This window comes from Ischnura elegans, chromosome 13 (assembly GCF_921293095.1).
Source record: "Ischnura elegans chromosome 13, ioIscEleg1.1, whole genome shotgun sequence".
Classification (NCBI taxonomy): Eukaryota; Metazoa; Arthropoda; class Insecta; order Odonata; family Coenagrionidae; genus Ischnura; species Ischnura elegans.
Window position 1 is genome coordinate 13,171,415 of NC_060258.1, and position 25,553 is coordinate 13,196,967.

At 38.5% G+C, this 25,553-nt stretch overlaps 1 protein-coding gene across 1 annotated transcript in view; it reads left to right on the forward strand.

Moving 5' to 3' along the window:
* LOC124170029 overlaps positions 1-25,553 on the forward strand; it is a 513,527-nt gene that overhangs the window by 402,223 nt on the left and 85,751 nt on the right. The window contains exons 7-8 of the mRNA XM_046548714.1: positions 21,954-22,019; positions 23,938-24,018. Of these exons, the coding sequence (XP_046404670.1) occupies positions 21,954-22,019; positions 23,938-24,018 (147 nt within the window). The remainder of the gene's footprint in view (positions 1-21,953; positions 22,020-23,937; positions 24,019-25,553) is intronic.

Sequence of the window (25,553 nt, forward strand, 5' to 3'; positions counted from 1 at the left end):
AAGTCTTCCGGCGGTGAAACCCTCGCTATGGCGAGAGCCAACACCGAAAGGGCCTCGTAAAAACTAAGTTTTTAACACGCTTATTATAGGGTGAATTGACGGTGCATCGGCTATCTCTCGTAATAGCGGGGGTGTCGCTATAGCCCGTACTCGCTTTAACTAGGTTCCACTGTATAGCTTGGTTTTCTTTGCATCGAATTTGAGGCTAAACTTGCCGATTTTCTTTTCCATATCTAATAGTAATTTCTTCAGATCCCTCTCTGACTGGCAAATGGGGTAATCCCTATTTTAAGTGATTAGTCGAAGCGGCCGCATTGAATATCTACTTCTTATGGTTCTACTTTGTCAGCTAGGGGCACTGTAGTCGGTCATTGCGGTGAAGATTAGCTTATCAGCATTGTATGTTTGGGTGCTAAATCCTCAATGTCTTTACTCCATTGTCTTCGTGATCATTGCTTAACCGTGCATTCATCTTGCCACTATCTCCGGCATATTCATCTTCACTCAGGGATATGGATTTCATATTTTTGGTGGCTGTTTTTATGTGTTAAATTAGAGTCCTGAAATTTTATATATAGCTGCCACTTTTTGCCTCTGTCTAATTCAAAACAAGATGTTGCCGTTTCCGTACACCAATTTGTATTGAAGTCATCTTCTGCATCGTCCAGCTAACTTTTTGCCGCACACCCCAGAAGGCATTTATCCTTTCGCGTTTGACTGAATTCCCCATCGATACGCAAGCCTTCATCCTGGCTCCTTCTCGACTGGTTGGCCCTTTTGGCATTACAAGACCTTACCATAGTAGAAAAGAGGAGAACAATTTTAACCGGGATACCGGGTAACTTATAACTAGGGACATGCAAAAGTCGCAAATGCGATAACGCGAATTTTAACGCGAATTCCGAGGTTTTCCCGCGATAACGCGAATTTTGTGCTAATCGCGATTTTCATCGATTCAAATGCGATTTTCGTAATTTTTCTTCCCTTCGTGCTTCTTCCGCAAAAATTTTTTCGAGGCTTATGTTTATACTGCATTATTCCGACAAACTGAGGATTTGGATAGCTTTCTTAGCAAATTTTCGATATTATGCGGTCGAGTAACAGTACTACGCTATAAGAATCGACGATCCTTTATGAGTCGTCAGCGAGAAAAGATGGAATAATGTTTTCACCATTAGTTTAAAAAATTTACACGGCTCTCATCCATTGCATTAAAAATACTCCCGGATAAGATGGACGATTTATAACGAACGAAAACTAGTAACTCATCTGATATATTAATGATGACAAACGACAATAATACGCGCACGAGTGCTTTTGAAAAATGCCTTTATTGTCGAAAGTTTATAACAGGCCGCTTTCAGTCGAGCAGACTTTCTGCCGGCTCCCGTCCATGGACCGGCGCCGTGCTTTCAAATAACCATAGGCCTCTTTGGATGTCTTCAAACGAGTTGAATCGTGCCTTTGACGGCTGTCCACGGCGCCGTCGACAGCCGCAGTGGTCACTACGGTTCCCATTTCAATCCGGCCCCGCAGAGTGCCGTCTACGCGTCTACGGCATGAAATACAGAGCATCGAGTGCATCCCTGCTACATTGAGGCGGCTTTCAAAAGAAGCGACTGTCTGAATTTTACGGCGCCGAGCCGTGAAAGGTGGCCGGCCTAAAGTCGCCTCGTCTGAAAAACGGCCTAAGATTCAATTACGATGAAAAAAATCATGTTCACAAAGTAACACATTTGAGGAAATAAAACAACTTTTTTGTCAGGAGATGTTTACAAAGTGGCCAAAATGCATTTATGCCAGCCCCATGTACTGATATGGGGTCAAACCAACAAGTTGGTAGGGATTTCGTGAGGGAAAAACTCAATGATCACTCCAAGGGTCTTACAATTATAGGTACTTCTAATCGCAACACTGGCACTCCTGTCTTAATCCAGAGAAGGCTCGAAAACTACAGTTGGTTAAAAGCAGCTTAGTACTTACCGTCGTTTGAGAGATTGGCATCGTGACTTCATTTCGTTTTGTCGTATTAAAAAAAAGTATAATGCCGAAGTGGGCAGTTACCGCAAAACAACGTGAAGCAGAATTTCGGGACCACGGATTATATTGTGCTGATGACAAAACAATATTTTGTCGTTTTTGCAATACAACTGTTTCGTGGGAAAGGAAGGACAGCTGCACAAAGCATATTGTGAGTGAAAAACACAAGTCTAGCATAGAGAAAAATTCTGCAAGTGGAAGTGGAACTATTCGGCAGGCATCGATTACAACATTGCTTAAAGCGACCAAGAAGAGAGATGCCTCCTATGAATTTGCAAAAGACACAACAGAGACCTTCATAAAAGCCAACATTCCACTTGAGAAGGTGGACGATCCAAGCATTAGAAGATGGTTAAACAAATATGTAGAAGGTTAGTATTGATTTATGTACTTCGGCCGCTGTTCTAGAACATTAATAAGTGAAAATTTTATGTGATTCATACACATAGTTATTCCATAATCATGTTTGCAAGTGGACATAATAATTACTTAGTATAACAACTTAAGTTCCCATTAATATTGATAAAATTTTATGAATCCTGCAATTTCTTTGTTTTATGTATTAGGATTCATTCTCCTTTTATTCTATTTCCACAATAAAACCCAGGGGCTGGTGACCTACCGCATGCTCGAACACTTCGAGAGAAATATGTTAGTGATCTGGCCAAGGACCGAATCGAAGAAGTTAAAGTTGCTATTCAAGGCAAGCCCATCGATGTTTTTTGTGATGAAACTACAGATAAACAAGGCAGATGTGTATTTGTGGTACTGTTTAGGACATTTAAAGATTTTAATGAGCAGCCATTGCTTTATGTTGGTGGTGTCCACTTTTTAGAAAGTGCTAATGCAACCCAATGTATTAGGGCAATACTTGAGTCCTTGAGGGTTTATAATGTGCAGTACTCGGATGTTAAAAGTGTTGTAACAGACTCAGCCAAATATATGACAAAGTGTGTTGCAGGGTTAAAACTGATTGTTGGTGAGGAGTTAATCCACGTACAATGCTGGGCTCACAAATTAAATCTTGTGGGTAATATTTGGATTCAACAAATGGCTGACCTTAATAGAGCTGTCCTGATGACCAAAAGTTTATTCCTCCACACTAGCAAAAGAAAACATTTGTTCTTGAAATTTCTTCAAGACAGAAATGAAAAGAATTTGATATTATTCCCTATTCCTGTTGTCACCAGATGGAACTCCTGGTTTCATAGCGTTTTTTATTTAGCAGATTATTTTCGACACATTGTTGACTTTTGCAACACTGAAGACATGGAAGTGATTCGCAATTCTGGTATTGGATATTTTTGCACTTTAAATAATGACACAATTGATTCAATCCAGTGCCAGGCAACATTTGTTATGGAGCATGGGAAACATCTGGTTAACTTAATAAAATTATTGGAGGGTTCAAACTATCCTAATGCCCATATATTACATAGAGAGCTAGGGATGTTGAAAATGAGTCTCGAAAATATTCAAAAGGGTATTTTTTTCAATAAAACCTCTAATTACTTGCAAAAAATGACAACTTCTAAAGCAGCAGCAGTAAAGTCAATACTAATGCAGATGGCTTCAAAAGCATCTACAAAACTTAGTTCTCTCATGTTAGAAGACCCTAGCAGAAAAGTATTTGAAAATATTTCAGTATTTGATCCCCAAGAAGTCCTTACTACGGAGGTGAACCCTGATTTTATTTTAAAATTGAAAAAAGTTCATGGCCTTGAGTCAATGGAGACAGAGAAGTTAATGTTGGGGTTTGGAGAATTACAGCGATTACTAAAAAAGCAAAATTCCCAGGGCTCAGTGGATTTAATTAAGGCAATGCAGGTGCTCAAATTGTCTGAGACATCGTTTGCATTGAAGTGCCTGAAAGGAATTTGGACCCCCTGTGCAAATGTGGACTCCGAGAGATTTCTTTCCAGTTACAACACTGTGTTAACAGATAGGAGAACAAATCTTAAAGAAGACAATTTGGCCACAATGGCAATTTTTTCATTTGAAAATACAGATATTTAAAAGTAATTACTCTATTAATGCAAGTTTGTATGAATATATGAAGATTAAAAACATATATTATGTGAATTCAATCAATACTGAATGATTATTATTGCTTAAATTATCCCTAGTCAAGAGCATTCAAAATTCAGGGCAATGGATGGGCCCACTAGAAGCATGGTACCCAATTAGCATCAATTATTTAGCCGTTAAAATAACACCGATTTCCGTGTAAAATAACACCACTTTTGTAAAAAAATAACACCACTTTTGGCTATAAAATAACCCCACCTTTTGCATGTCCCTACTTATAACACATACACCGTAAAGTTTGCATCCCACCAACACACAATTTTCAGATTTTTTGGAATTTTTTTTTGCCACTTTCCTTCAAGGTAGGGACACCAAATTCACGTGAGTGACGTCTTTCACGTGTCCCTGCGTGCCGCTACCAGAAGAACGCAGAATATTTAATTTTAACGGGTGACACCGTCGAAAAACCATGTTTCCACTACAGCTAAAGAGCTGGAATCTTAATTATCTTTAATATTGAGGTTATTCAAGTCAAAAGATAACTTTCTAAAGGCCTTTCCAACCACAATGGTTCGATCTCCATGCTTCGCCTACAAACCAATATCCAAACTATTAATAATTAACCGTTCTTTATTCTACCGGCTTTCCTTCGAAATAAATTCCATCCCGAATTATATTGATCCCTTTTCTTCAACAAGTAAACATTTTACTGACCTGACTTCCTCCCATCAAGTGAAAAACAACCGAATAACTAGCTAAATACTGAGATAATGGCTATCGCATAAGTTTGTAGCTTTGTTAAGTTACTGTTTGACATGTCTGTAAATATCGTCTATCTTTCATTTTTATTGTTACAGGTACTCTTTAAGTTGTTATTCATTCTGTATATGAACTATATTATTTCAAATCGCGTAAATTTAAAAATAACAATTAATGCAATGAGGAGGGATTGGATGGCTAAAGGGATTATATCGTCTCGATCTCTCGTTCCTGTGAAGGAATTCAATATATACCCTTGACAATAGTCTTTGATGAAGTGTTAGCTGTTGCCCTCTGCTTATGGAGTTAAATATCCGAAACAAAAACACTTGAGAAAAGGATATTTCATTCAGTGCAGGTGTCATACTAATTAATGACTAATTTGACTTTCTGTTGCAGGAAGGACTGTTTTATCTCAACACTGAACATGCTGAAGGAGTTGATAGAGAATTTAAAATGGAGTTTCCCAAGGTGAATATAACGGCAGTGTAGTATTATTTCTTCTATATCAATTGCATGTACAAATTTATTGCTAGAAAAAGTTACCCATTGAACTTCAGTAGGCAGTGAGGCTTAAATGTTGCAATTATTGTAAAAAAATGTAAACTACTATATGTATTACGCTAAAATATAGTTTCACTTTAGCAGACAAGGAATGGGATTTATGTTGCGTCATGTGACTTCGCATTATACCTAGCTCGCTCTGCCAAATACGCAATAACCACACCCACTACCCCGCCGCTATCTTGGATGCAGGTAGCACGAGATGTCACCGCACTATTTCCTAGTCTATGGCCATTCTGCTGTAACCAAGTTGCCAGGTGGTAAAATGCTGTAAAAATCATTACTGGGATATATTGGAGGACGCTGGGAAGTAGTATGCAGGAATACGCGACCCGAAAAATCACCGCAATAAGACTTTGCAAGTTGCCATAGAATGAGGAGGAGATAGTGGCGTTATTAATACGACATTTCCCACCATACGCCCAGCATTTGCTCCGAAGTTCTAAGGTTGCTACATCTGAAAGACTTTTAATAATGCTTGGACGTTTTGGCCTATCCCAAATGCCTATAAGAAGGCCAGGTGAGACGCACCTGAATGTCAACGCGATATGAAATCAGACACGCCGTGGGTTTAAGGTTTAATTGGTGGAATCGCAGAGAAGATAGAGGCTGAGGATAGAAGCAGACCGGGAGAACAGGGGGGGAGATGAGAGAGGTTCGAAAGCGGGGAGCCGTGACGAGGGTAATGTGCTCCAACCTTAAATGGATTTTTCATTTCCAACTCCACAGCCGGGAAACTCTCAGATTTTTGGTCAAACGACTTCCCCCACCCAAACTCGCCGCGTATAAAAGTGGAAATCCCCATTTGACCTTTTATGAAGGACTCCAATCTCGAGTATGAGGAGGAGGGGAGGCCTCGTTTGTGCCCAGAGATAGAAGTGCTCCGCGGGAGCCATTCGATATATGCTCTCGTAGACACGGGAATCCAGGTCTGGGTGATTTCTGAGAATAAGGTTAAAGAATTAAAAGGTTTGGAAATTGAATTGCCCACTTTACCCCTTGGAAAAACGTTTATGATTGGGGCCGACTAGTGGAAATCAGCTCCAATAACCCAACAGGTGTTGATTACTCATGCGATTGGCTACAAAATTATTGACTTACTTAGTATGCTTGGTTGTTAAGGAATTAATTCGCCCAGTAATTTCAGGGATAAATTTGTTAAGAAAACTGCAGGATGTTATTGACATTAAAAAAAGGATGCCATGATTTTTAAATTTTCAGACGAACATGTTGTTGCCTGGGAACTTGGTAAGTGTGAGGGCGACACGGTGAGCGGTACGATCGCGGAAGGGGAGGCTACATTTGAGGAGGAAATAAACGAGTCCATTGGGCACAAAGGTTTCCCAGGAGATGAAAGAGATAAGGTCTCTCAGTTTATTATGCAATGTAACCCGTTATTTATGCCGTCTTTATCCCCCGTCAGATATTAAATATGGCGACAGTCGGGAAATGCATAAAATAGAAAAAATATTGGCCGCTTTAATTTTTAAACGCTATCAGAATGAATAATAATAAACAAGACAATAGTTGACTGGCAATCCTACATTTAGAGTACTAATTTACATAAGCATTAATGATCAACGTTATTATAATATTGCATGGTCTTCTCTTATCACAGATATGAAGTATTTGAGTTCATGGTTAATATCCTGGAGGAACTGAAACAAGATTACGAAAACCCAAGGTAAGCTCATGGACGCAAAATTTACATCATCTGAATGAGAAATATGCATGTGGTAACTACACTCTTGGTGATGTAATGTAAAGCTTTGCTTGAGTAGGTGCCACTTTATCAGGGATCACTGTTCAACCAAGTATTCTAACTCCATGGCTCTTTCACTCCTCATAATTAAATCATAGTCAAGTTGAAATGTAACAAAAAAGATCATTTCATAAATAATGTGCATAAGTGTTTCATTAGGTGTTGGTTAAATTATCAATGCATAATTTCTGATACTTAATAATTATTAACACAGCTTAATAAAAATTCTTCATTTTCCATGTTGCACCAAATAAATAATAAAATACAGGAGATATGTTGCACATCTAAAAAAAAGTGCAGGAAGTTAAACTACGTTTAAGATAAATATTACTGTATAAATTAGTGTGGGAATTATGATTTCAAAAACAGCATTTTCAATTTAATTTTTACATTTATAAAAAAAAATATATAATTCAACCCATGATAACCCAATGTTTCTTCCAAGCAACATCAACAATATATGTTTTTTCATCTCTTTTGAGGAAATATGTAAACTAATGGAAATGTGCACGGGATATCTTTTGCCTAGGTACCACCCACATTCGAACCAAGCTTCAAGTAATGGTGTTTTAACCTTATAGGGGGCCTTTAAATAGGCTGTTACGGAACGCGAGGCAAGCAGGGTTAGGTTTGTGTTCCCTTGTGAGCAAGTGTTTGTTTTCATACCACAAAACTCCTCACTGGGCCACTAATGGGACTCTTGCAAAATAGATTTTTGAACGTGAGCCTAGGGGAAGGTTATCTTTATTGTCAACATCCATTGTTGATGGGTATACGAATAAACAGATAGAAAGTAACCATGGCGAGGAGAATATAAATTAGGGATGAGTCGATTCCAAATGTCGATTCTCGATTTCACCGATTCTCGGGCACGGAATCGAGAATCGATCGCCTAAAGTCGATTCCAATTCCATCGATTCCAGGAAGATATATGTTATGAGCATACACTATAAGTTTGGGGCATAAAGGCTGCCACACACCTAAGCGGCCGCGGTGTCAGCCTTGCCCACGTGGAGAATACGCCTGGCACGTGGGTGCTGCGACGAACATGCCTAAAGAGGCCTCGGAAACATGAAAATGTCGGCAAGAGCGACAAACCGACGAACCCTGAAATGCCTCGTGTTTATGAGCAACTCTCAGGAAAAAAAATTGGAAACCACGGGATCGGGAAGCAATGCATGCGTTTTTCGTTCTTTTATTGACCGCTGGTCACGGCAAATAATTATTGCGATAATGAATCACATTCGGAGAATTCATCTGGACCACCGATTTTTAAGTATAATATAGCGATAGATATGATTTTATTTTCGAATATTATTTGAAGTCTGATGAAAATAAAAACGTGCAGAGAGCGAGTTTTCCTGTGAAAAAAAGTTTCTTATAAATACGCGCTAACAGCGGTTTTTTTTTATAAGTAACTTTTTTAGACTAACACGCGTCTGCGTCAATAATAAATAAAATTAAACACATTCGCGATTGTATAGCCCAGTTTTATCAATGCAACCCTTGAGAAAGTTGATACTTGCTTGGCATAAGCCGCCGCGCCCGCTGGGCAGACTCGAAAGGTTGCGTTCGGCCGCCACCGCGCACCGGCCAGGCTGCTCTGGTATGTATGGATGCAATGAATGCCTCATTATTGTTGAGCCACCGCGGCTATTGTTATTTTTAGGGATGGTCGGATCGGATACCTCGGATCCAAATATCCGCGGATATTGTCCTTCATCTGATACATCGGATCCAAAGTCGCGGAAGACATCAGATCTGGTTCCGAAATTTTAAATAATAGCTTCAGTGAATGCAACGCCCCATCAGGGTGGAAAGAGTTCCGATTCCCTCTTCGAATGTGCCGTCGCATGCGATTCTTGTCATATTCATGAACCGTTTTGTTTGAAAGCTCTCGCAGAGGTTACGAGTAGAATTTCAGCGGTGGCCAGGATTTTCAGCCAGAAAATAAAAAAGGCAAAATATGACTCGCACATATTGTGACTCTTCCCAAGAGATTGAACAATCATCGGGGGAATCTCAGCGCCGTAGGATTATAACCACGTCAAAAGTAACTACGTCGCAGATTTCAGAAAACCATTACCCTTGGCCATCCATCAGCTCGTACCTCTTTTGTTTTTTTTTGTATCCGAAATCAAACGGATCATAAATCATTGTCTCCTAAGGAATACATCAAATCACACGAAAACAATTGAAGCGTGTTCTACTTCGTCTCACCAACTGACCTTTTTTTGCCTACCTGCTTCAGTTCTCCGTTTCTAGACGACAAATGCTAGGGGAGTGACTTTCTGGGCCCGAAGATATCTCGATAGCTTCGACAATTAAATGAAATGCACGAGATTTAAAAAAGAATTAGACCAAACGAGATGCATTCCGGACGATATTACAGTTCATCTTTCAGTTGTAATTGATTGCCACTCAGTTTTCTATCTACAATTCTGCAATTAGACTTTACTGATATGCAACATTGTCCAAACAGCACAATTTTCAAAGAAACAAGCGCAGCATTAACCCCTCAAACAATTAGAGACGGATTGGAAATGCCAACATACATCACATAGCGCACCCGACTTCGCTTTGAAGGCAACGACGTCACTGAGGCAAGATCTGACTTGTTCGTCCTTGACTCCCTCATTTGTAGCCTCGTTGTTTGAAATACGGAGGGAGCGCGCTCCTTCCTCTCCACCTCTCCTTTATGCGCTCCTTTCCAGTGGCGTATCCAGGGGGAGGGTCCGGACCCCCCCCTCGCCGAAATATAAAAAACACAATTATTGTCCTTCACAAAAGAAAACAAAATGTTGAAAAATCGGGAATTTGCAAAATTTTCTTCAACAAACTAAGTTTTTTTTTATTATAAAAAGTTTTAAAATTAGTTTAAAACCTATTATTTTGTGCCCAGTTTTTTTCTAAAATATCCCCCCCCCCCCCCAACGAAATTCCAGGCTACGCCACGGCTCCTTCCTCTCCACCTCTCCTTTACGCACTTCTGCTGCCCACCCCTTCCTCATGCTGAGCGGTTGATTCAGTCGATGGCAGGGGGGTAGCCAGGAATTTTGTTAAGGGGTGGTCCAAAACCAGGGAGGAAAATTTTTAAACAACAGGGTACAAAGGAGAGGGTTTCAAACTAATTTTAACGCCCTTCATAATAGAAAAAACTTCATTTTGCAAAGATTCATTTTTTTTTCATTTTTGTAAATTCATGATTTTTAAATGTTTTGTTTCCTTTTATGAAGGAAAGTAATTGTGTTTTATATTATAGGGGGTCCTCTTGCTATGCCACTGGTCAGTGGTTCATCCTAAGGTTTTTCCTATTTTCATTCCAAACCCAAGCGTAACAGTTTAGGTCCTGAGCATGTTAAGAGGTTAAAAAAAAAAAACAACTTGAAAGCCTATAAAAAAGATTTTTAATTTATAAAAATATTTAATTGTGTATGAAAATCTAAAAAGCATTCCATTAATTGTATCTTCCCAGAATAAACTTGAATAATGACTTTTTTTAATGGCAGGAAGTTAGAAATGCATTTGGAATTGTAAATATCCGATTCGAAAGATCAGGCTCCAAAAATCCTGGATCCGTCCATCCCTAGTGATTTTATTCTATTCAATTCTTAAATTTTGATGACAGCAATGCTAAAGATAAATCAAAATCCCACCTGTTAGAAGGAACAAGAATCGATGGAATCGGGAATCGATTTGAAGGAATCGGAATTGGAATCGGAATCGAAAAAAAGTGGAATCAACTCATCCCTAATATAAATATTAATTTGGGTGAGGTAGCGTTTTAAAGGATCTCCACGTGCTTAATGTGCCAAATTGGGTAAAAGCGGCCATTGTAAAGGTTGTGGGTTTTAGAAAATATTTGCTTCAACTTGTTCAATAACATATTTTTCTTGGAAAAGGCATACAGACCAGATAACAAGAGTTGGTAAATTTTACAGTGAATGTGAAACTAAAGAGGGATATGAAACAGATATCAATAAAAAATCTGAACCTTATATTTTGAGTGGCTAGGCACACTGTTCAAATAAGTTGGCAAACTTGATTTGTAAAGTGTAACATGCTCTATTAGTTTTTTTGTTGTAATTAGACATTGATTTTCATGTATTTTCAATGGTATTATAATATTCATTTGAATTTTTTAGTTATTTTTGGAAGGGTTTTATGCATGTAAATACATACCTTTTACTAAACATTAGAATGTTTTGTGATTGGTATTTGCTTGCCGATATTACAATGCCTTTGGGATTTTATGAAAATACTGGTGCAATTCAGCGTTCTTTAACTAGGAAAGTATTGCCGTTGTATACAATTTACTGTCTTTGTTTATTACAGCACTGCCGTGGACAAGGATCGGATTCATGAGGAGAAAGTGAAATTTCTGGCGACGCTGTGGGATAAACTGAGTCCTAATGATAAGTAAGTTAGGGTATTTACCGTATAAGCTCGTGTAAGAGGCGCACCTTTTTTCCCAGATATTGCAGCCGAAAATGGGGGTGCGCCTCTTACACAAACTTCTTATCTTCCCCCCCTCCCCTTCACCGGTTGCAAGTTCAAGGGGAACTGAGTGGCCTTGGTTTTCAGCGTGAGTCAGTCATCTGAAACCCTGGGTCAAAATCAAGCGGCAGGCAGGGGAGTTTCTCCCTTAGTGACGTATTTTTAAAATGCTCCTGTTTGAATTTCTTGCAAGCATCGCGCCGTCACGTCGGTACCCCAGAGGTGAACATTGAAAAGATCGCGCGGGGTGATTCGCTCCGGAGCACGCGCTAAATTTATTGCCGAGAGTGGGCATCCCGCGGCATTTATACTGTATACAGTAATCGCTTATCAAACGTATAGAAACGCATAGTTTTGAAGGACATACCTAGTTAATAGTCAACATTGTCTTGTCGAGCAATTTACATTACGCTGAGCACCTGATATTTCAAAATTCATCTTCAGACGCTAATATTAGGATTTTTGCAACTGAAAATTATATTGGTGTCAAAACCTGCGGTTAAAAAATTCGAACGAGTGTGTTCATTGTTGGACTAAATGGTGGATAGAAGAAATCGGAAATGCTTATAAGTGAAGAGCGCTAAAGGAGAGGTCGAGGGGAAGGAGCGCGCTTCCTCCCCTCCGTATTTAAAGCTACGAGCGAAGGAGCAAGGGAAGAACACGTCCGATCTTGCATGTGACGTCGTTGCCTTTAAAGCGAAGGGGCGAAGGTGCAGCAATGTGATATACGCAGTTTGCGTTGCCTGAGTTTCCAGTCCGTCTCGTCTTGTTTGAATGCGCTTATGCTACGCTTGTTTCTTCCGAAATTATGCTGTTTGGACTATGTTGAATATTAATAGCCTTATTTTAGCTATAAATCTTTGTGTCAATCAATTAGAGCTCAAAAAACTTAAATGCTGTAAGATATACGTCGCGTTAGGTCTAATTCTTTTTAGAACCTCGTGCGTGTCATACAATTGCTGAAAGATATCGAGGTATCTTCGAGCTCAGAAGGTGACTCACCTAGAATTTGACCTCCAGAAACTCGGAGAATTGAACCTGGTAGACCTTAAAAGGTCAGTTGGTGAGATGGGGTAGGGATGAAACACGTTTCCATTGTTCCCCTGTAACTTGATATTTTCCTGTGGAGTCTCGGAAAGGAAAAAAACGGCAGAGGCATTAGCTGATGGAGAGCCGAGTGTAGTTCCGTTAGGCCCCTTGCACACACACCGATTTCGGCCAAAAATATTGGCCGATATTTTACCGGCGAAGCGATGCTTGCACACACGCCGGATTTTTACCGGTCAAACGATACGTTGCTAAGTTTTTGAGCCGGCGTCGGCGATCCACAGTGACAATAGCCGGCAGCTAGCCGGCATTTTGCCGGTGCCGGCGTGTGGTCGGTACGTGTGCAAGCTCCAATGCTCTCCCATTGTTCACTATTGGAATGTGGATGGCCGATATTTTACCGGCCGTCCAAAATCGGTGCGTGTGCAAGGGGCCTTAAATCTACGACGTGGTTATTATCCTACGGCGCTGAGATTGCCCCGATTGTTGTTCAATCTCTTGGGAAAGCTCATGCCATTTGCCTGTCGTGTTTTGCCTTAAAATTTTCCATGGCTGCAATTCTATAGCAATACTCCTGCGAGAGCTTTTAAACAAAATTGTTCGTGAGTAGGACAAGCAACGTAGAGCGATGGCGTATGCAAAGAGAGGATCGGAACTCTTTCTACTCCCTCTTATGCCGCCGCAGTTATCAAAATTTCCTTTTTCAAATAGTACTGAAAGAGGACATTTCGATAACTGTCGAAATTCCAGGCATACGTCTGCAACACCGCACGATAGGACAAAAAAAGTCGCAAAATTTTTTTTCTTTATAGCTTCGATCCTCAAAATAGGGGTGCGCCTCTTACACGTGTGCGCCTCTTACACAAGCTTATACGGTATATTATAATTGAAATGCTATATGTAATTTTTCGTCATCTAGGTTCGAATTCAGGAATAATTTGTCAACTTGTCTTTGTGATTCACCAGATTTTAGAAAATCGTCATGATAGAGCGCAAGCTGTGTTTCACTTGATCTACCTTTTCTGAATCCGTGCTGACAGTCATGGAGGAAGTTACGTCTATCCAACAAAGTCATGATATTGCTGACGGCGATATGCTCAAGTATCTTGCCTATGATCGATGTTAGTGAAATTTGACAGGAGACAAAATTGAGACAATACATGCTTGAATTACTTCATCAGGGTTATATGGGAATCAAAAAAACCAACGCCAGGGCAAGACAAGGGTTATACTGGCCTAAAATTAACAGAGACATGGCACAATATGTGGAGCGGTTTTGTGTCTTTGAAAAGTTTATACCTGCAAATGTAAAAGAGTCAATGATTGGTCAGTAAATACCAGAATTTCCTTGAGAAAAGATTGGTATAGTTTGCTGGAAAAACTTGTCTAGTTGTAATTGATCATTTTTTAAACTGGATCGAATTATTGTTGATAGGATCACGTACGGCAGATACAACTGTAAAAAATCTGAAACCAGTCTTTACAGCCCATCGTATTCCAAGAGTAATTACTTGTGACTAGAGATGTGTCGATACCTAAAATTATCGATTCTCGATACCGATTCCGATACCTATAATATAAATTCTCGATTCCCGATACCGATACCAATGATACCATCAATGTTTTATTTAAAGTTGTTCTTGCAAAAAAACCTTAATTTTATTAATTGCTTTTAAAACATCCATTTCAAAAATATAGTCCTAAGATGTTCACGAAAATAGAAACAATTATATTGTCCATAAAACCATTTTTTCTAGTCACACATAAGTAACATATGCCATTAATATTTAAGATACATTGCAAAAACATAAGAAATTGCTTAAGATTATGTGAGATTAGTTTTAAAATCATGAACTAAATATGTTCATCCGTGACACTTACATGTAAGCCTATTTCAGATTTTTGTTTAGAAAAACCAACATTTTAATCCTCTCTGGGTCAAGGCGATTTCTTTTTTGATCGCAAATATTTCCTGCTGCTGAAAATAGTCTTTCGCTAAAAACAGTTGATGGAGGCACACACATATTTTTTTGCAACTTGTTTCAGTCTCAAATGAGGACTGGAAAACCAGTAAGAGCCCAACATGTCGGCTTGATTTGGGTTAAGTGGTTGCTCTTGCAAGTATTGTTCAAGCTCCTCTGCATACCCCACTAATGTTGGCTGCTGCACAGGGGATGACTGGCTAAAAATCTCAGCATATCGTGTCCAAAAACCTAGTTCCTTACTTGACTCTTCTACTGAGACTGGGACACCACTAGTTGTAGAAGAATCTGTCCAATGTATTCTTGAATTGAATGAGTCTTCCCCTTCCATTTCCCTCAGCAATTTATTTTTGGCAGCCAGCAAATGGTCCTGGCTTTGGAACGGGAGGTCCTTGAACCTTGGGTCAAGGATGGTGGCACATGCCAAGGTTAAATTTGCCTCAACTGAGGGATATCTCCTTTTCATTGAGGAAATTAAATCATTCTTTAGACCCATGAGACCAGAGCCTGAAACATCTTGATTTTTAGTTACTTTCATAACTGTGTGGATCAGGGGAATAATCTGGAAAAAAAATTATATATACAGTGAGTCCTCGTTTAACGTTGTTGATTCGTTCCTGAAAAAGTCGACGTTAAGCGAAACAACGTTAAGCGATGCAGTATTTCCCATAAGAAACAATGTAAAAAATTTAAATTGGTTCCTAGCCATGTTCCTAACAATCCATTTCTTCGTGAAGAATCCAGAATTTCCCGGGCGAGAATCCAAGGAGGCCAATTATCGGAGCCGTAACTTTAAGCAGACTTCTTGACCAATCGGGAGACACCTGAATCAGGCCAAAATGAAAAAAATCTGAATCTGACACTCGGAAGCACGAGGACGAAGGGCGAGTCAATTTTCGTGATGATATGAATTCTTTAACCCGGCGGAAATCGCGAGAAACATTCATTACCGATTTTTCACTTCAGCATGATAACGATTCATTCGAAACGAATTTTCATAACGAAAAGGTTGGGAAGAAGGCATTATTAAATGAAATATAAAAACTAAAAAGAAAGTATTTTTAATGGCGAAACATCGATATTTTCAGTAACAGAAGAAATTTTAACTGTAAAAACTCGACCTGCAAACCTAAAACTAGACCGATCTCTCCAGCAGTTGCACCTTCTTCAATTCTTTTAATAATACCAAGTTTTTATTCTAATATCGCCGTTTTTTCTTCACGTCTGAAGAACCACCAGGATAGCCACTCTTCTTCGTGGACATTTTTTTCGGTTGGCATCAGAAAAATATACGGATAATGGGTAAATGAGGCGATAATTATTCGCTCAGATGCATAGTTAACATACGCTACCCACGCCAACCTTTTCTGTCGAACGAAAATTACCAATCGCATTAATATGGTAATATTTACTATACATCAGATGCGCTTGCGTTCTATTCGCCATTCATTTTTTTTTTCGCCGCGCATAATTTGAACAACGTTATCGCGAAGCAATAACGACGTTAAATGATGAAGGGTTTCAATTTTTGGACAACGTTATCGCGAAACAACGTTAAACGGGACGACGTTAAACGAGGACACACTGTAGGTTAAGTTATATTACTTAAGTTATATTATATTTCTGTAACTTAGGTTACAGACAATAAGTAAGTTTTTTCCAAGGTTTTACAATTGCTGAAAAATCATATAAGCATACTTACTTCAGATATTGTTGAATTTTCCTTGCTTAGTTGATTTGTTGCTGTCTCAAATATTTCCAGTAGCTGCACCCCAAATTCCATTGTCTTCCAGTCATCAGGGATCATATCCACCGAAATAATTGCATCACCTTTGCTTGACAACAATACAATTGCATCTTTCTGCTCCAAAAGCCTTTTCAACATATAATAAGTACTGTTCCATCTGGTAGGCTCGTCTTGTACCATACGATGCACAGGAATGCCTAGCTGTAGTTGGACAGCTTTCAACTTTTTCGAGATTTTAGCAGAGTGCTTAAAATTCCCCACTAACTTTCTTGATTTTTTAATTAGATTGTTCATCTTTGGGTTGCCAAGGAAGCCATCTTTAATGACTAGTTGCAAGGTGTGGGCAACACATGAAAAAGCCTCATAAATACTTCTATTCAAAGCAGCTGTGATGTCTGGTCCATTATCCCTAACAATTCCAACAATCTTGTCTGAAATTTCCCACTCATGAAAAACTGACTTGAGAAAATTTAAAATGCATTCCCCTGTATGTGATACTTCTGGAAATGGTGCCACATCCAAACATCTGTGGGTCAAGGTAATGGCATTTCTGTCTTCTTTGTAAAAATGGGATGTAACGGCCATAAAGTCATTTTGAGCTATAGACGTCCACATATCAGTGGTGATGGCTATATATTTTGCTTCTTTGAGCTCACTCTTTACTTCACCTATGACTTTAGTATACATCTCACATAAAATTTTATTGGAAAAAGTCTTCCTTGATGGTACAGTATACCTTGGTTCTAAATGTCTCAAAAGTTTCAAAAACCCTTTATTTTCAACAATTGTAAATGGTTGGAGGTCAATGCAAATCATTTCTGCAATTAAATTGTTTATCATTTTTGCCCTTTCGTCATTCTGAGAAAATTTTCTTACCCTGTCTAAAGTGCCTTCAAGGGTAAGCTGCTTCGTTTTTTTTATCTTGATCACCTTTGGATAAAGTGATGGTGATCCTGATGCATCGGATGTCGGCGAGTATGCACTTTGGCCTACTGGCAGTTCAGATCCAGATTCAGTATAATGATCACAGTGGTCACTTACATCTATGCTCAACTCTGATAGGTCATCTGGATCATCAGTATGGTCACATTCTAGACTTACAGCACTAGTATCCAAGTTAGGCCTAATGCTTGTACTTCCCGGGGAGGCTTCAATTCGGGGCTTGAAAAATGCTTCTATTTTACTAGTGGATCCATGCCCTATTTCAATGCTTGTACTTGGTTCACTTGACACTGATTGGGTTAGAATTCTAGGTTTGGGCCTAGTAAACACCGCACTTTCAAGTTTTTGTCCACGTTTTTTATGAGTTTTCAAATGTTTTAACAAGTTAGTTGTCGTTTTACTAGTGCCACCTCTTGAAACTAACTTGTCACAAATGCCACATATTGCAAACTTCTCATTGTTTGGGTCGATTTTATAATATTTCCAAGCTTCTGAAGCCATTACATTGACTAGGCTTAATTTGGATTCTGGAATGAAAGTAGGTAAAAAAATAACGTTATGTTTAGTAAATAAACAATTTACTAAACTTTAATTATAACATGTGAACTATAATAGGTTATTCACCAAACTTCATCACCAGAACTATACTCCCTAAGCGTTCACTATTCCTTTCTCTGTGCAATCCACAGCGGTACTCACGCATTGAAATAAAACAAATGACAAACTTTACTGCAATCGCTGCGCTTACCCGCAGTAGTAATGCCAGTAATGCCCGATAGTAATTGTATATTGAATTGAGTCGAAATGTCGTTCTTCAAAAAATATTCACGTGATAAATCATACATTCAAAATTAATTAGGATTATTTGGCAAGTTAAATCAGTATCAGTAGTTATGAAGTATCAGTACTTTTTGACATGTTTGGTATAGGTATCGGCGGTATCGGTATCGACTTTAGGCGATCGATTCTTGATACCAATACCTAGTCGCAAGAATCGGTGGTATCGAGAATAGGTATCGAGAATCGACACATCCCTAGTATCGAGAATAGGTATCGAGAATCGACACATCCGTACTTGTGACAATATGCCTTTTAACCCTCTTTACATAGGACATTTTGCAAATGATTGTGGAATATGGTTAAGAACAATTAACTCGCCTCTTTACCCTAAATTAAATGGACTAGCTGAAAGATGAGTTCAAATCTGTAAAATGATGCAAATAAAATATATTGAGAGTCGAGATGATGTTCATCTCTCACTATTGGAACATAGAAACACTCCTATCTCAGGCCGAGGTGCATCAGCAGCTCATGGCGATAGTCATGTAGGAAGTTACGTCTGTCCAAGAAAGTCATGATATTGCTCAAGTATCTTGCCTATGGTCGATGTTAATGAAATTTGACATTTGAGTTGCCTTGGTCACATCTGTTTCCGTTTTTAAATGTGGGTGTAACGCTTGCAATGTTCCAGTCTAGTGGTAACTTCCCAACTGGTCTTTGTACTAATAGTGGTTCCACTCTCGCTGAAACGAAAGCGTCGGTGCTTTTAATTACCGTATACCTCCGAATATAGTCCCCCCCCCCCAATTTTGAGACCTCAGTTTTGGGAAAAATTTTAAAATGTAAAGGAAGGCAATTTTTCTGTGGTTAGCAAGTTAAGATTCTAGATTCGATAAAAACTATTATTTTCTGTGAAGATTAAGAACAAATCTGTTCACATATTTTCCATCACAACAAAATAACTATACCTAAAACATGTTGTGATCCATTGCATGTATCAGTAATTTATAGTTCCTTAACCAGATGTAATGAAGAAATGAGAAATTTTTTTAAGTATCCAAGGCTATTGTATTTTTTAAACCTTCACAAATTATTAATATTTTTGATTTCCAAATGACTACAGACAATGTCAATATATAAGCTTTAACTTAAAGCCCATAAACAGTATTGCATTTGGCCCTGAAACTTCCTTAGATCCAGTGTAACACACCCATCAAGTCATCACAAATCCAAGTGACCTGAAGAATTTAGGAAATCTAAATAAAATTGTGTTAAATAAATTATAAATATTATGAAAATATTGCTATCAAATGCCTGCTAAGCAAAACAATTAAACTACAGGACTTACAAATATCAAAGTAATAAAATTAAGAAATAAACTTTTTCCACCAAACATAAACACTGAAAAAATATGTTATCAATTTTCAATGCCTCGTCGCGAATCATTGCATAAGTTACACAAAGAGCTTCTGCTCTGCATTTGCGCACAAATTCGACGATATTTTCCTCTAATTCTTTGAATCTGCCGCATCGAGACCCCCGAAATGACTTCCGCGATGTATTAGCGCTTTGCAAGCGCTGTAAATACTATGATTTACGGCGTATTCTGCAACGGCTATTTTTATATTGGCATCGAAACTCCGTCTTTGAAGGCCTCTAATCTGCGGCAGGATTGATCCTCATCTTTCTACTTGATCCATCACCTCACTGTTGAACGTAAAATTATTTTTAATAAAGAAAATATCGCGGAAATAATTGCGAAACGTTATGCGACGTAATTTATCGATCCTATTTACCCTGACGAATTGAAGATATTCCTCAATAAATTGATTACACGTTCGATGCTGAGTCGCTGTATTTCGATCAAATGCAGTAATGCCGGCGCTTCTGGTTTAAAGTCGTCGATTATTGCGCCTTTTCAGAAACAAATGCATCACCTATTGCACATTCTTGTCCTGCGAAGGCGGTAAAGTCAGTGGTTGTAAACACGAACCGCACGGGCACTAGGACGTATAGTAGATACGGACGCAATGAAATGCTAAATCGTCACGAAAGGTTCACTTTATCTGTTTATTTTTCGCAATTATTTAAATCGTGTAACTATTAAATGAGCGACGGGTACATATACTATTGATTCAATTCTAGTGTTCGATTAATGTAATGATAGTGTGTGTTTAGTTTTCATTTTAATTATTTACTGTTTTGCGTCATTAAGTGATCAGTGTCGATTGAATTATTCTAACAATACTTTTCCAAGAAAAAATAGCGGCTACCCGATGGATTCCGTGAAAACGCATATTCGATATGCTATTTGAATCGGAATAATCGTATCTGTACAACATTTGTGGTAAAAATTGTCTTAATTTCCGGTAAAACGTGGCAGTATTTACTAATATCTCCGATTATAATCCTCATAAATATACTCAAATAGAAAGACTACGAGAACATTAGCCATTATGCCGTTATTTATTACTTTATGGTCACCTTTAGTATGCTAAACTGGATTACACTCGATTATAGTCCCCCCCCCTTACTTTTCCGCGGCCATTTTTGGAAAAAGAAGGGGGGACTATATTCGGAGATATACGGTACGTCATTTCCCACATTTTGTGGGACGAATAACTGGAAAGTCAAAAACTATGACTTTTGATCGAATTAAAAATTACTTTTATTTCTCTATGGTCACCGTATTTATTTCAAATACGAGTGTATTTGATTATTATGAGAGAATTTTAATTACTATGTGCAGGAATTACAACTGAAAATGCGCGATGATACAATTACTCTCGTCTCCCCTGATTATTTCTTACCCGCAAATGAATCTGTTTAGGAATGTGTTAACGTAGATAAAGTAACAATTTTAGTAACTTAAGTCATTTGAAAAATTTCAGAGTGCCATTCTGAGAGGACTGCTTGTAAAATGCAAGGATTCGATAGACCAATGAGATAGATGTTGAGTTTATTCATTGAAATGCACCGATTGCAATGGTGTCTATGTGGGGCAGACAGGAAGAAGCTTCGATGTCAGGAAGAAAGAACATTTAAGTGCCTAAAATATAACAGAGATGATAAATTTGATTTTGGTTAACACTTACCAAGCACCTGCGATAGAAGCAATTTTTAAATGATGATTTAAAATTTTGCAAAGACCATCATGAAATAGAATCTAGAGAGCATTTGGAAATTTTTACAATTATTCAAAGTGAGGACAGCCATCTGACAAATGAATAAATCTTCCCATCTTTTTCGTTATTCTTACGTCTGTTTTTAAAACCATCCTCTTCCTCCGTTAGGTAGTTAACACTTATAAGATAATACATCATTTTTTGCATCTGGAGATGATGATTACCCATTGAAACCCTGGTCACGTTAACTAATCTAAGTAGTGGTGTAAGTTAAATTGATATTCCAAGAAAATTGGAATACCATATAGAAAAGAACGAGTTAATGATTTTTTTTATCTAAATTATGTAAACAATAATTGCTCTAAATTTCATTACATCTCGGTAAGTACTATTATTAACCCTCCAACCTTAAAAAATAAAAATATATGTATTCCTTTTAAAATCAAAGCAGTAAAAGGTAACCCCTTAATTATTTTAAAATTTTCTTCTTTTTTCTTCTATTATTACCATTTTCTTCATCTTCTAGTGATATTTGTTTAAGTATACACAATGTTACCATCTTGAAATGTGAAGTTATGGTCATCGACATCACAGCGCAATGGCGAAAACCTGCCATGCAAATATCTCATGGAACATCGTTATCTAACTAATTTTGTTTCGTGTTCCTTTTATGTTTTCAGAATGTTTGCGCGTACCATATTGTTTGTGGTTCTCTCCCAAATCCAGAGAGCAATAATGACCAATTGGTGAGTGTGCACTTCTCCTCGATACATTGTACAGCTATATGTGTCATGAACACTAAATGAACTCTTGTGGCTTTGTTTTAGCATGAATCATGTGATGCCAAACCAGAAGTCTGAATATTTATCAGGAAATACAGTGTTATATTATTTTGAATTTTAGCATTTGGACTTTATACTTTTCATGAAAAAAGTTGTTGCTCCCGAAGCATTTCAAAGCTTAGTTCATCATGAGTTACACATTTTTTAATTAATCTTCTCGATTTGGTGAAACAGCAGAGAAGTTCCACACATTGTGAGGCATTAAAGTGAAGTTATCCACATTTGCATTGAAAGCTATAAGTACCCAGATAGCACATTATAAGCTGTTGAGATAAGGTGAAATGAAGAAATATGGAAGGCGCTTATCAAGTAAGCTTTTTATGGGTTTCTTACGACCAGGCCGACACATATCCAGAGTAATGACAAAATGGATGCCAAACTTTCAGCACTTCCGTAGATGTTGTTTTTATTCCATCGATTTAGAGCATTCGTTTAGGGATTTATGTATAATAATCCATTCTTGGCACTTCTTTGATATGAGTAGAAATGGCCTCATACGGCCATAATTTGAAAATCATTCACATTTATGAACTGATTGCAAAACGACGGTCGTAAGAAAAATATGTAATTTCACAAGAATAGTGAGGTAGAACAATATAAAAATGCTGGAAGGAATTTCTAATATATATATTGTATTCATCTCGTTATCAGGCCATAAATTAATATTCATAAATGTTACATTGTGTGGACCTTGGGTAATTTCAGTTTTTCATGCACATGCCAGCAAAGTTTTTCTACATAAGTGGATTTTAAAATGGTAACTACGATCTTGGCACTCATCAGTAGCCCTGGGGAATTAGTTAGTGTACAGAGCTGGGGTTACATAGGTAATAAGTTCGGATCTCTCGTATGCTATTAATTTTTTCTTTCTGCCGGAAGGATAAAGTACTTGTATCATGCATTATGTCTTCACCAGACGGTCGCTTGCAGTTGTTAATTTTTTCTATTCACAGGAAAATGTGTCATTTGTTGTTAAACTCTCATAAAGACTCACCAAATTTCACTGGTAGGCTTTAAATTCATGTCGGGATGAGCCGTGTAGCATGTGTAGTACATTGTTCAGTCACCTTTGGCGCTTCAACAGAAGCGACTTACATTGCCTGAGGATATTTGACGGTATTTCTTACCTGTTCTTCCCTCGAATCTTACCCTTACCTTATATAAGTCCCTTAGCTTAGGATAAACTGCTTATTAATTTTTTCCGTAAGAAAACCATAACAAACGGATAATTCTCTTACTTGGTGCTATCTGGGTACTGACAATGAACTGGATCATCTGCATCACAATATTAATTCTTATTCCCAGGAAGGGATAAGTGCAGTGACTAACAATGAACTCGATGAATGCCATTTGCTGCTGTTGATTGGCTTTGGGCCTGCGTGTTTGAAGTATGGTTGTAATTTTTCATGAAAAATTTGGAGTTTGCAAGTTTCTGCTTTAATTAAAATTAAGCTATTATTTTTCCTGTCCTCAATGTAACGACCTTTTGGGTGATGAGTCTTTTGAAATAAGACCATATTATGACTTTTTGACCTCTGAAATTGAGTTAACTGGTTATTGTTTTCTATGGATTCATCAAAAAAATACCTTCTATAAAGAATTGAAATATGTAATAGGGATGTTGTATTTATCGACTATTAATTTTTAAAAAAATGTTACATGATAAATGAATTGTTGACAAGTCGGGAGGTTTGTCTTTTGGACTGGTGAGCATGTGGGCTGATGATCGTAAATGGATCATGATTAATCTCTTTCTTTCATTTTTTTGCCTCTCTTCTATGCTATGATACGCAATCAAAGTAATTTAATTTTATTTCCATAGGGGACCAGAGGAAAACCTAAAACCCTTGGCACACGTTCGCGAAATCGTTCAGAAGTTGTTGGTTTTCGTGAGGACAACGAGGTAAGAACTTTATTTGCAAAACAAAAATAATTAATTGCCTCCGCATGTTAATTAAATAAATTTCCTCGTCTTGGGTGTTGCCGGAGTTAGTTCTTATCTATGAGGCTGAAGGATTGGGTGCTTTCCCGGCGAATCTTGTGGATGAAGTCTTCTTGGGAAATCAGCCCCATCAGGATGGACCCGGCTGATTTCGCGGGAAGACATCATCAACCTATGAGGTTGGTCTGAAAAGACTGAAATCATCATTTGTATACATGTGGTACATTGAAAACAATCTGTCATTGAGTTACAATTCATAAATCTTTGTTCAATTACATTGCCAAATATACCCACTCATAACTAGTCACAGCTAACTTTGAAGAAACAGACAATTCATCAAGGAAGAACGTGACGCCATCCGAGCCCTACGTGCAAACAGAAGTATCACCATTTTGCCTGCTGATAAGGGGAATTCCACTGTCCTCTTACGAACCGAGGATTACAACACAAAAATACATGACATTCTACATGACCAGGCCTACGTCCTATGCTGAAACGAGATCCCACAGATGCCGTGACGAGGAAGACCAACGCCTTCATCAGAAAGATGGGCTTACCGGAGGAGACGATGAGGAATCTTCGACAACCAGCGCCAGCTCCACCAAGACTCTATGGCTTACTAGAAATTCACTAGGACGGAATTCTTCTACGACCAGTCGTGAGTGCCATCGGCTCACCAACTTACAACCTGGCAAAATAGCTCACCAGAGTTTTATCACCATCACTGTGAGCACCACATCAAAAACTCGACTGAGTTTGTGAAAATACTCGCTGGCATCCATCTTAAAGAGATGGATTTGCTGGTGAGCCTAGACGTGGTGTCTCTTTTTACACGTGCACCTCTAGACGATACCCTGCGACCACTTGCTGAGAAGTTTGATGGAGGTACGGTGCAGCTGTTCCGCCATGTGCTGACTTCCACATACTTCCAATACAATGTAGAGTTCTACGAGCAATCTGATGGGGTGGCCTTGGGCTCCCCCCTTTCCCCTACCATTGCCAACTTTTTATGGGGGACTTCGAGGAAAAGGCCCCGAGTTCGGCTCCTTTGAAACCTTTGCTCTTTCTTCGATACGTGGACGATACTTTTGTGGTATGGCCCCACGGGAGACGCAGCCTGGATGAATTCTTTGCTCACATGAACTGTCAACACAACAGCATCAAGTTCACCATGGAAATAGAAGAAAACAATAGACTTCAGTTTCTCGAAGTTGTGGTTTTCAGAAGAACGGACGGAACTCTTGGTCACAGCGTTTACCGAAAACCCACCCACAGACCTTTACTTACATGGACGTAGTCACCACCATCCTTCGCAGAGAATGGCAGTAATGAAAAGCCTGATTCATCGAGCCGTATCCATCTCGGACAAAGATAGCCTGGCACCTGAATTATAGCACCTTCGAAAAACCTTCCAGCAGAATGGATATGACGAGAGACAAGTTTCCAAGGCCCTAAAAAGGTCCATATCGAAGACCAACTCAAGGAGAGAAGATGGA